The following is a 12,199-nucleotide window of genomic DNA, read 5'->3' as shown; positions in this document are numbered from 1 at the left end:
AGTCACAACACATGCATGATAACTAACTAGAAGAGTGGCAGCAGCAGACAGCTGCTAACTTCAATAGGCCTACCCCTCCCACAGCTCCCCAGGAACCCTCTTGCTCGCTGTCTATGCGTGTAATAGCACAGACAGCATGTGGGGAACGAGGGGGAAGCAAGCGCTGACCTGACCGGTCGACACTTGCTTTCTCCTCAATATTGTTCCCTGTAATACGGCCTTTACTGTATTACAAGACTGTGGATTTACAATCACCTGCATTTTCTTAAAGAAGTAGTCTGTCTATATAGAATATACACATTAGATCTAAAACTTATGCATGTGTAGTTCCATCCCATGATCTATATAGAAAATATGGAGAACAGCTCAGGGCTAGCAGTTATATATACCTCTATTGAATGTCCATATACAATATATAATATATGCATATAGAAGTATATACAATAATTGTAAACCTTAATCTCTACGTGTAATTATTTCAACCTTCCTATAGTCTCATGTGGATCTTACTGAAGTGAATACAAGACAGTTACTAACAATTACACAGTACAATGAGGTCATGATAGAATTTTATTGGAATTCCATTATTACAACTACAGTACAATATGGCACTAGGAGTCACCTGTCCAATTTTATAATCTTCCTTGTATGCAAAATTATAACTTTATGGACTTCATAGAGAGGAGGTTACTGTTATGGTAAAATAACTACACGTTAGTCTATTAACAGCTTTAGATCAGGCAGATGGTATGGGAAGGCTTTCTGTACAAATTCTGATGGGTGGAGAACTGCTGTGTAGTAAGGGCCCTACTAAATGGAAAAATGGTCGTGTGAAAAATCGTTCATACTTAAGCCATAATTAGAGATGAGCGAACCGGGTTCGTGTTCGAGTCGATCCGAACCCAAACGATCGGCATTTGATTAGCTGGGGCTGCTGAACTTAGATAAAGCTCTAAGGTTGTCTGGAAAACATGGATACAGCCAATGACTGTATCCATGTTTTCCACATAGCCTTAGGGCTTTATCCAGCAGCCACCGCTAATCAAATGCCGAAAGTTCGGGTTTGGATCGACTCGAGCATGCTCGAGGTTCGCTCATCTCTAGCCATAATCTTTTGTATAATCCATTTTTATCAACATCCGTCACAAGTCACATACAGTACACAGGCAGAATTGCAATGTTAGATGGCCAATAACACAAGCTGCTCGTGATAGAACGGTGTTTTATAAATCTTATCAACGTTGAACAGAGCAAAAATATATGATGAACAAAACTTGGTATTCTACTATAGATTCCACCCCCAAAGCTCCTCAAAAAGGAAACATCTGAGCCACAACTTAAATTTTAGAAACAATTGATCAAGTTCATTGGAACAATTAATTTAAAGACATGATAATAGAACAAGCATCATAAAAAAATCTTTATAAAACGAAGGACGACACAAGGACAGACAGCACAACACAAGGAAAGGGAGACAGCACGGATCATGCATGTGTCATGCGGGAGAGAAGTAAAATGCATGCTTTAGCCAACAAATTTTATATATTCCAAAGTGCCATGAGCAAAGCGTGCCAGTAATATTAATAGTAAAGAGCAAGGTAATTCTCAGAGGTGAAAAATGAAAGACAGTGTAAAGTTTACTATAGATTCCAGCACATAGTGGTCCACAATATTGAAATACGTATGTAGAGGTTCACCGGCACTACTTCTATATCGAGGCACAGGGAATCAGCCTGGGCGTGCTGGGGGCTATAGCCGATACACCTGAGGGTGCTCCTTTAAATGTCCACAATATTGAACCTCTTCCAACCTAACTATTAAATTTCTCCAAAGAAGAGAAGAGAAAAATGATTTAGAGACGGTACAAACCACACAAAGGGAGAACGCAATAGGGTAGCGGTAGGGGATGAGCAAAATTTTATCATGTATTGTATCAATCATTAACCATTGTGAGGTAAGATTGGGAGTCATTATCCCAATCTGTAAATTTCGGACACATACTCACTCAAAGGTCATTGAGCCAATGCCCACGGCAATCCCAGAAAGATGATGCTCCAAATTGGCCTCCCAGGTGAAACCATTATATTTTCAAGCAGGCAGCCTTATGCTGCGTTTACACGTAACAATTATTGTGCAAATTTGCGCAATAACGATTGAATTCGAACGATAATCGCAAGTGTAAGCGCAGTGAACGATCAAACGACAAGCGAGAAATCGTTCATTTTGATCTTTGAACATGTTCTCAAATCGATTGTTTGCAAAACATTCGCAGATCGTTCCGTGTGAACAGTCGTTCACCGATTTAACCAATGTGTGAGATAGGCTTAAGCGATCGCAAAATGAATTTTCCGTACGATATATGGTACCATCTAAATGCTGATCGTTATGAAAAAAAATTGTTACTCCGACATCGTTAATCGCACGATCGGGCCAATTATCGTTTCGTGTAAATGCAGCATTACAAAGTCAGAGGAGTTCATCAATTGGTGCCGGGGGACCAAATTGCATCACATTTTGCTGAGCAGTTATGTTTCTTTGCCCCAATTTCCTCCATCCTCCTTATTTCCTTGACCTCCACTGTCCATTCACTAAGAAGCAGAGTAGCACGGCTTTTCCAGTGCCTGGGTATAATGGTGAGGACCGCTGTAATTAAGGGTCACAGGATGCCCTTCTCGACATGCGAAAGCGATCCAGGCAATAAAGAAAGCAAAGCCACCTGAGGCGTGTGTGGTATCTTTTTACTTGCCTAACCTTTGTAGATCCCTAATACTTTATTCCACAACGGCTGGATATCTGGGCTGGACCACCAGACATTTAATAGATGCCCTCGACCAATTAGGAATCTCCAGCAGTGATCAGAGGCCTCTGAAAACATGGCATGGTGTCTTGTTGGATAGTAATTAGAGATGAGCAAATAGGTCCAATATTGTGGATAATTGCACATTCGTTCGCTCAAGTTCTGCATTTGTTTACTACTCGTTTAGTATAATTGCACATTGTTCATTGCTTTGCTGAGATCAGATGGAGTAAACGATCGCAGTAACGTTCCCAATAACGATCGGAACTAACTATAGTTCTGTGTAATATGGTGAACAATGTCAGGTTAACGATAAACAATCTTGTTTACAATCGTTTGTTGGTTAACGTTAAAAAGAGTACCCTTAACACACTGGGGGAGATTTATCAAAGGGTGTAAAATGTAGACTGGTGCAAACGGCCCACAGCAACCAATCAGAGCTCAGCTTTCAGCTCTGCTTAAAGGAAAGAGAGCTGTAATTGGCTGTTATGGGGAGTTTTCACCTGTCTAAATTTTACACCCTTTTATAAATCTTCCCCACTGTCTCAAAACACCTTCTAAATCTCTTCTTTCTATATGTTTAGCCCTAACAAGGGCTTTTAGGGTCCCTCCCTACCTAACTTCACCTAAAAGCTAATTCTCCCTGGTATACAGTCTCTTCCTCTCTAGCTCCAACCAGCAAGTGACACGAATCAGAAATCCCCTATTCGTATACACAGAAGGGGACGTAGTTTAGCCAACTTTAAAAAAAAAAAAAAAATCCTGCCTGTTCCTTGTGCCTGTCCCTCCCCCCTGCATGTTTATTGCATGAAAAAAGTGCCAGGGAGGGTGAATCAAATTTTTACTGCGTTTTCATTTGAATATTCGGAAAAAAAAACAAACATATAGCTTGAATAGAGTATTCAATCGAATACTATTCGCTCATGACTAGCAAGGACGCACAGCGACATAGTTTGAAACACATATAACAGTCTGGGAAAAACATCCATGAAGTCTTTATATATATATAAAGAAAAAATATGGGTTCTTACCAGTCAGAGAAAGAGATGGTATACAGACTGAAGTATAATGTAGCTGAAAAGCAGTCAAAGAATAATATGGTCTTTATGGCAAGGCAGCCCCGTCATAGAGGAGGTTTCTAATCTTACATGACATTAAGAAAAGCATAAATTGATTGCAAATTACATAATATTTTATATAAATAAATTTGTTTTAGGTTTGAGACATTTTTGTTTCCTGTCTCCATTACTCTTCTTTTCAGGCTCCATCAGGATATTGTAACATTTCGGAAAAAACATACAGCCCAATATTCCTCCCCCTGAGGCCAATATGGCGAATATCTCTACAGTGACCATGTGTTTCCCTGTACTGCTCAGATAGGCCGGGATGGCACAGATCCAGACACTGCAGAACACCAGCATGCTGAAGGTGATGTACTTGGCTTCATTGTAGATATCAGGTAATGTCCTCACCAGGAAAGCTAGAACAAAGCTCACCGCTGCCAGAAACCCCATATAACCCAACATGAGGTAAAAGGCCAAGACTGACCCTTCATTACACTGAATGATGATCTTCCCAGGATAATCCAGGTTATACTCCTGATATGGAGGAGACAGTGACAACCAGATAACTGCATTCAGGATCTGAATAGATGAACAGACCAACACTACAGTATAAGGAAGCTTAACCCCCACACACTTTCTCCAGGGACTGTCAGGTCTGGTGGCCTTGAATGCTATGCAGACTATGATTGTCTTGGCCAGGACAGAAGACACGGCTACTGTGAAGAAGATCCCATAGAAGATTTGTCTCAGCATGCAGGTTATATCCACTGGGCGACCGATGAAGAGAAACACACAGAGTAAGCTGAACATGAGAGAGTTCAGGAGGATGAAGCTGAGGGTCCGGTTATTGGCTCTGACAATGGGAATGTTCCGGAATAAAGTGAATATTCCAATTATACATAAAGTTATAAGAGAGAGTAATATGGAGATGATGGAAAAGACTAAAGCAACAACATCAGTCTCATAGGACAGAAACTCATAATATCTCACAACACATTTGGTTTTCCCCTCATTCGGCCATTCATGGTCAGGACATCTCTGGCAATTTTCACTGTCTGGAAAAGAAGAAACAAAATGAATTAACAATAGTTTATAATTTTGCCAAATGCAGGGTGGAAGAGTTATATCCATCAACTTGATGGTCCACATACTAGGCTCTTCAGATTGCATCCCTTCCATTTCACATTAGGATAATATTTATTTATTTATTTTTGTTTTTCTTTCTTAAAACCAGGAGATGGCGAGGTGGTGGTTGTAAATGATCATGAATATAGACAGAGGCGTAGCTAATGTCTCCTGGGCCCTGGAGATCAGCGTGCCCCCCCCCCCCCTCCCCTTCACGACCAAGTAATGCTATTGGTATTATATATATATATATATATATAGTAAAAGAAAATCACTGCGGCACTCCAATACAGCTCGTGTTCAAACCGTAAGGTTTATTTCTCCCACAAAGTGCATTAGCGACGTTTCAGCTCAATCCTTATGAGCTTTTCTCAAGCTGTGCAATATACATGTGTAACATCAAGCCTTAAATAGGTACAAAGTGGTTACTCCCACATATCACGTGATCAATCCAAAAAGCAGTGAAAAAAAGTGAAAAAGACATAGATCGCATCTAAAAAGTACAAATATACAAAACTTAATTTACGTGAAAAGAGACATGATTTACATGTCATAAGGTATACATATCAATAATGTGCTATAGTGTCCATAAATGATAAATGTCCTTTAGACATTCACAATTGAAGACAGGTGGGATGATCGCTCACCAGATCGCGTCAGTGGGCCAAACACGAGACATATGGACAACCTCGTGGACTCAGCTTGTAAACAAGATCACAGCGCATGTGCCAATTGAAGCCGACCAGAATGGATGACGTGGCAAGGTCGGATAGGCGCAGAGGCATCGAGTGTAGCGTGACGTGTGGCGTGACGAAACCCATATGGAAATCAGCAGGGCAGCTTAGCAGGTAACCATGGAGACCAGACGCTATAACCGGACTTCACAGGGTTTTAACCCATTGCTGGTAGACGGCATCTCTTCAGTCACCTGTCGGGAATCATAATGGCCAAGGAAACATGGTCCAATAAGCGGGCGGGTTCCTGCAGCCCTATGCAGGAACCCGCCCGCTTATTGGACCATGTTTCCTTGGCCATTATGATTCCCGACAGGTGACTGAAGAGATGCCGTCTACCAGCAATGGGTTAAAACCATGTGAAGTCCGGTTATAGCGTCTGGTCTCCATGGTTACCTGCTAAGCTGCCCTGCTGATTTCCATATGGGTTTCGTCACGCCACACTACACTCGATGCCTCTGCGTCTATCCGACCTTGCCACGTCATCCATTCTGGTCGGCTTCAATTGGCGCATGCGCTGTGATCTTGTTTACAAGCTGAGTGTCAGGACTGGCAGGCGTAGACAAGACAAGAGACAGTGACCCTAGATCTGAACCCACCCACTGTCACCTGCCTACTTGCCTCGGTCGACCCTAAACGGTCGCGGACAACCACGGAGTCGGTCCCTACACTGCGTAGGTGAATACACAAAACGTAGACAGACAAACAAAACACAATGGAGGATAGTCAACTAGCAGGGTCAAAACCAAACAGACAACGCAGTACAAAAATCAGAAGGAGAGCGGATAGTCAAATGTCAAGCAAGAGGTCAGAACACGGGCAGAGCAATAGCAAGGGGATTAGGACAGGGAACGCTGGGAAAGGAGTAGGGGAGCTGGGACTAGTGACAACTAATAGCCAGCGGGGAACTGAGGATCTGACTGCTTTTTATCCAGGGTAAGAGCTTAGGTCCAGCAGCTGATTGGAGCAGCCCTGATTCCAGCACCAAGCTTAGCTGAACAGACCTAGCAGTGCAGTAACCCCTGCACTGCCAGAAGTCTCACAGGCAAGGCAGGTGTGGCTGAAGTAAAACACAGTTCAGACACAATTCATATGCAAACACAGACAAAAATTCAGCGCTTCCTCGGCCGCCTGGCACAGACCGAGGAGCGCAAAGTCACATTCCTAACAGTACCCCCCTCTTATGAGGGGCCTCCGGACCCTCTTTCAAAGGACTCGGCTTAGAGGGATTGCGAGCATGGAACTGGCGTATGAGACGAGGAGCATGAATATTTTTGCTCGCCACCCAAGTTCGCTCTTCTGAGTCGAACCCCTTCCAATGGATGAGGTATTGGACAGAGTTCTGCACCCGACGAGAGTCCAGAATCTTTTCCACTTCAAACTCAAGATCCCCCTGAACGACCAGAGGGGCAGGGGGAGTAGATGGCAACAATGGAGTAACATACATCTTTAATAAAGATTTGTGAAACACATTATGAATGTGCATGGTTCTTGGCAGTTGTAACCTGAAAGAAACAGGGTTAATGATTTCAGTAATGGCATATGGGCCAATATATTTAGGTGCTAGCTTTCCGGACGGAACCCTAAGCTTCAAGTTTTTGGTGGAAAGCCACACTTTGTCACCCACACAATACTCTGGGCCAGATATGCGTCTTTTGTTGGCTTGTCTTTTAGAAGATTCTTGGGCTTTAACCAAGCTCTCAAGAGCTCGAGCCCAGACTGTGCACAGTCTACTATAGGTCTTTTCAGCAGATGGGTTAACAGATTCAGAAGCATGCGCAGATGAATACCTTGGATGAAAACCATAATTACAGAAAAACGGCGACATTTTGATAGATTGATTTTCCCTATTATTGAGGGCAAATTCTGCCAAGGACAAATACTCCTTCCATTTGTCCTGGGCACCAGAAACAAAGCATCTGAGAAATTGTTCCAATGACTGGTTCACTCTTTCAGTTTGCCCATTGCTCTGAGGGTGAAAGGCAGATGAAAATGATAATAAAGTGCCCAATCAACCACAGAACTCCCTCCAGAACTTAGACACAAACTGCACCCCTCTATCAGATACAATGTTCTCTGGCACCCCATGTAGCCGTAGAATATGATTGATAAACAAAGATGCTAAAGCACGTGAATTAGGGAGTTTCTTAAGGGGAATGAGATGGCACATTTTGGAGAATCTATCAACAACAACCCAGATGACAGTCTTTCCTTTTGATGGCGGCAAGTCAGTGATGAAGTCCATTGAAAGGTGAGTCCAAGGTCTCTCAGGTAAAGGTAGAGGATGTAAAAGACCTTCGGGTAATCTGCGAGGGACCTTGGACCTGGCACAGACCTCACAGGCCTCAACAAACAGTTTAACATCTCTGGCCCAAGTAGGCCACCAATAACAACGTGAGAGCAAATACTTTGTGCCAGCAATGCCCGGGTGACCTGCTAATACAGAACAATGGGTCTCTTCAAGAACCCTGAGTCTAAGATTAGGAGGTACAAAGAGTTTCCCATCTGGAGTATTCCTGGGTGCTAGGGACTGTGAGTTTACCACCTGAGCTGCAAGTTCAGGTTGGAGAGTGGCAATGACCACTCCTGGTGTTAAAATAGTCTCAGGTTCTTCCCTGGGGGCACTGCTGACATCAAAGCTGCGAGACAGGGCATCAGCTCGGACATTTTTAGAACCAGGACGAAAGGTAATCTCAAAATTAAACCGGGTAAAGAATAATGCCCACCTGGCTTGCCGGGGGGGTAAGGCGTTTAGCCTTGTCCAGGTATAATAGGTTCTTATGGTCAGTTAAAACCTTAATCTTATGCTTAGCCCCTTCAAGAAAATGTCTCCATTCATCAAAGGCCCACTTAATGGCCAGTAGTTCTCTGTTGCCGATATCATAATTACACTCTGTTTTAGAGAATTTTCTTGAAAAGTAGACTACAGGGCTTAAGTTAGTCAGTGTCACAGGACCCTGTGAGAGAACTGCTCCAACCCCTACCTCCGAAGCATCCACCTCAATGATAAATGGTTGCTCATGATCAGGCTGAATAAGGATTGGAGCTTCAGAGAAACACCTCTTTAACTGTCCAAATGCCTGTACGGCTTCGGGGCTCCAGTTCACCAGATCTGCCCCTTTTCTGGTCAAATCAGTTAATGGTTTAGCAATGACAGAGAACCCCTTAATAAATTTTCTATAGTAATTGGCAAACTCCAAAAACCGTTGCAGGGCCTTGAGGTTAGTTGGGCATTCCCATTTCTCAATAGCGGTCACTTTAAGGGGGTCCATACAAAAAGAGTTAGGGGTGATAATATAACCAAGAAAAGAGACTCTGGATCCCGAACTGGCACTTGGACAATTTAGCGTAGAGGTGATTCTGTCGGAGTAACTCCAATAACTTACGGACATGACAAACATGAGAGGACCAATCTGGTGAAAAAATTAAGATGTCGTCCAGGTATACTACCAGAAACTGACCAAGATATTTACGAAAGACATCATTTACAAAGTGCTGAAAAACTGCCGGCGCGTTACTTAACCCAAAGGGCATGACTAGGTATTCAAAATGCCCTTCAGGGGTATTGAGGGCAGTTTTCCATTCATCCCCTTCTCCTATTCGAATCAGATTGTAGGCCCCACGAAGATCAATCTTGGAGAACCACTGAGCACCCACAATCTGATTAAACAGATCCGGAATAAGAGGAAGGGGGTGCTGATTCTTAATGGTGATCTTATTAAGTTCACGGTAATCTATGCAGGGTCTAAGTCCACCATCTTTCTTGACCCACAAATAAGAAACCAGCACCTAATGGAGAGCAAGAGGGCCGAATATGACCTTTGCGAAGACTATCCTGGATGTATTCTCGCATGGCCTCCCTCTCGGGTCTGGACAAATTAAAAATTCTCCCCTTAGGATATTTGGACCCTGGAATCAAATCAATAGCACAATCGTACGGACGGTGCGGTGGCAGAACTTCCATAGATTTTTCATCAAACACATCGGCAAAGTCAGCTACAAACTCAGGAATCTCTCCCTCCATAGTAGAGCAGTCTGTGACATTTAATGCAATACAGTGAGAAGAACACTTAGAACCCCATTTAATCAACTCCTTAGTGGACCAATCAAATACAGGATTATGTTGTTCCAACCAGGGCAAACCCAAAATTATGTCAGAAGACAAGTTATCTATGACCAGAAAATCAAGAATCTCCCTGTGTACTGACCCAACCTGCACCTCCATAGAAGGAGTAATGTACCTGACTTTACCCTGGGCCAGGGGTGTAAAATCAGCACTAGTAATAGTCAACGGACATCTAAGCTGAAGCGGGCATATTCCCAGAGCTGACCAGAATGCAGAGTTAATGAAGTTGGCCGAGGCCCCCGAATCCACATGAGCGTAACCAGAAATAGATTTGTCTCCCAAAAACAAAGCATAGGCAACATTAATTTGTTTTTCTTTTCAAGAGGTACCTGGGCACCTGAGTGACCCCCTCGATCGTCACTCAGGCGCTGGAGTTTTTCCGGAGGTGGTTCTGGTTTGGAGGTACATTCCCTCACCCGGTGTCCGGCCTTTCCACAGTACAAGCAGAGATTATGTTGTAGGCGGTAAGCCCGTCTAATCTTGGCATCCGCAACCCCGAGTTGCATGGGTTCATCTTGCAATCGGGGAACAGAAGGACTTAACTTAGGAGTAGAAACAGCAGAGGACAGGGTTTTAGAAGATTCAGGGGTGTCTTTCTCTCTGCGTCTGTCTCTGAGTCGTCTGTCCACCCGTATGGCTAATGTCATGGTCCCCTCTAAAGTATCAGGGGTAGGGTACACTACCCATCGATCTTTAAGCTGATCCGACAACCCCATCCGGAACTGGCAACGCAGAGCTGGATCGTTCCAGCCGGATGGTACACACCACTGCCGGAACTCAGCACAATATTCTTCTACAGGTCTCTTACCCTGTCTCAGAGAAGTAAGCTGATGCTCTGCTACTGCCGCCTGGTCTGGGTCATCATATAATAGCCCTAGGGCAGCAAAAAATTGATTCACGGAGGTCAACTCCATGGATCCAGGGGACAATGAAAAAGCCCACTCCTGAGGAGGACCCTGCAAGAGGGACATAATAATGCCCACCCTTTGGTCCTCGCCCCCAGAGGAGCAGGGGCGCAAACGAAAAAACAACTTGCATCCCTCTCTAAATGTTCGGAAACTCTTCCTGTCTCCATAAACTTTTCAGGGAGCTGCACAGGAGGTCACCTGTCGTGGTGCAGTCTCTTGCTCCTAGACGGTCAGCAAGGTTCTGAACCAGCGTGTTCAAACCTTGCATCTGGTTAACCAGAGCCTCCATGATGCAAGGTGACTGCAAAAATTTTTTTTTTTTTTTTTTTATGGCTGGCTATTCTGTCAGGACTGGCAGGCGTAGACAAGACAAGAGACAGTGACCCTAGATCTGAACCCACCCACTGTCACCTGCCTACTTGCCTCGGTCGACCCTAAACGGTCGCGGACAACCACGGAGTCGGTCCCTACACTGCGTAGGTGAATACACAAAACGTAGACAGACAAACAAAACACAATGGAGGATAGCCAACTAGCAGGGTCAAAACCAAACAGACAACGCAGTACAAAATCAGAAGGAGAGCGGATAGTCAAATGTCAAGCATAAGGTCAGAACACGGGCAGAGCAATAGCAAGGGGATTAGGACAGGGAACGCTGGGAAAGGAGTAGGGGAGCTGGGACTAGTGACAACTAATAGCCAGCGGGGAACTGAGGATCTGACTGCTTTTTATCCAGGGTAAGAGCTTAGGTCCAGCAGCTGATTGGAGCAGCCCTGATTCCAGCACCAAGCTCAGCTAAACAGACCTAGCAGTGCAGTAACCCCTGCACTGCCAGAAGTCTCACAGGCAAGGCAGGTGTGGCTGAAGTAAAACACAGTTCAGACACAATTCATATGCAAACACAGACAAAAATTCAGTGCTTCCTCGGCCGCCTGGCACAGAACGAGGAGCGCAAAGTCACATTCCTAACACTGAGTCCACGAGGTTGTCCATATGTCTCGTGTTTGGCCCACTGACGCGATCTGGTGAGCGATCATCCCACCTGTCTTCAAATGTGAATGTCTAAAGGACTTTTATCATTTATGGACACTATAGCACATTACTAATATGTATACCTTATGACATGTAAATCATGTCTCATTTCATGTAAATTAAGTTTTATATATTTGTACTTTTTAGATGCGATCTATGTCTTTTTCACTTTTTTTTCACTGCTTTTTGGATTGATCACGTGATATGTGGGAGTAACCACTTTGTACCTATTTAAGGCTTGATGTTACACATGTATATTGCACAGCTTGAGAAAAGCTCATAAGGATTGAGCTGAAACGTCGCTAATGCACTTTGTGGGAGAAATAAACCTTACGATTTGAACACGAGCTGTATTGGAGTGCCGCAGTGATTTTCTTTTACTGTATGCATTTATACCCACGGTCCTCAAGGGT

General features: G+C 43.9%; 1 protein-coding gene across 1 annotated transcript; it reads right to left on the bottom strand.

Annotated features, from left to right (window-relative positions):
• Positions 1-3,990: 3,990 nt before the first annotated feature.
• On the bottom strand, positions 3,991-11,043 carry LOC138796472 (vomeronasal type-2 receptor 26-like). Its single transcript, XM_069976078.1, has 2 exons — positions 10,953-11,043; positions 3,991-4,916 (listed from the first exon to the last, which is right to left on the bottom strand). Exons 1-2 carry the CDS (start codon positions 11,041-11,043, stop codon positions 3,991-3,993), a joined length of 1,017 nt encoding a protein of 338 aa, XP_069832179.1.
• Positions 11,044-12,199: the final 1,156 nt, after the last annotated feature.

The sequence above is a fragment of the Dendropsophus ebraccatus genome, chromosome 7 (genome assembly GCF_027789765.1).
Source record: "Dendropsophus ebraccatus isolate aDenEbr1 chromosome 7, aDenEbr1.pat, whole genome shotgun sequence".
Classification (NCBI taxonomy): Eukaryota; Metazoa; Chordata; class Amphibia; order Anura; family Hylidae; genus Dendropsophus; species Dendropsophus ebraccatus.
Note: the sequence above shows the minus strand (reverse complement) of the source record. Positions and strands in the feature narration are given on the sequence as shown.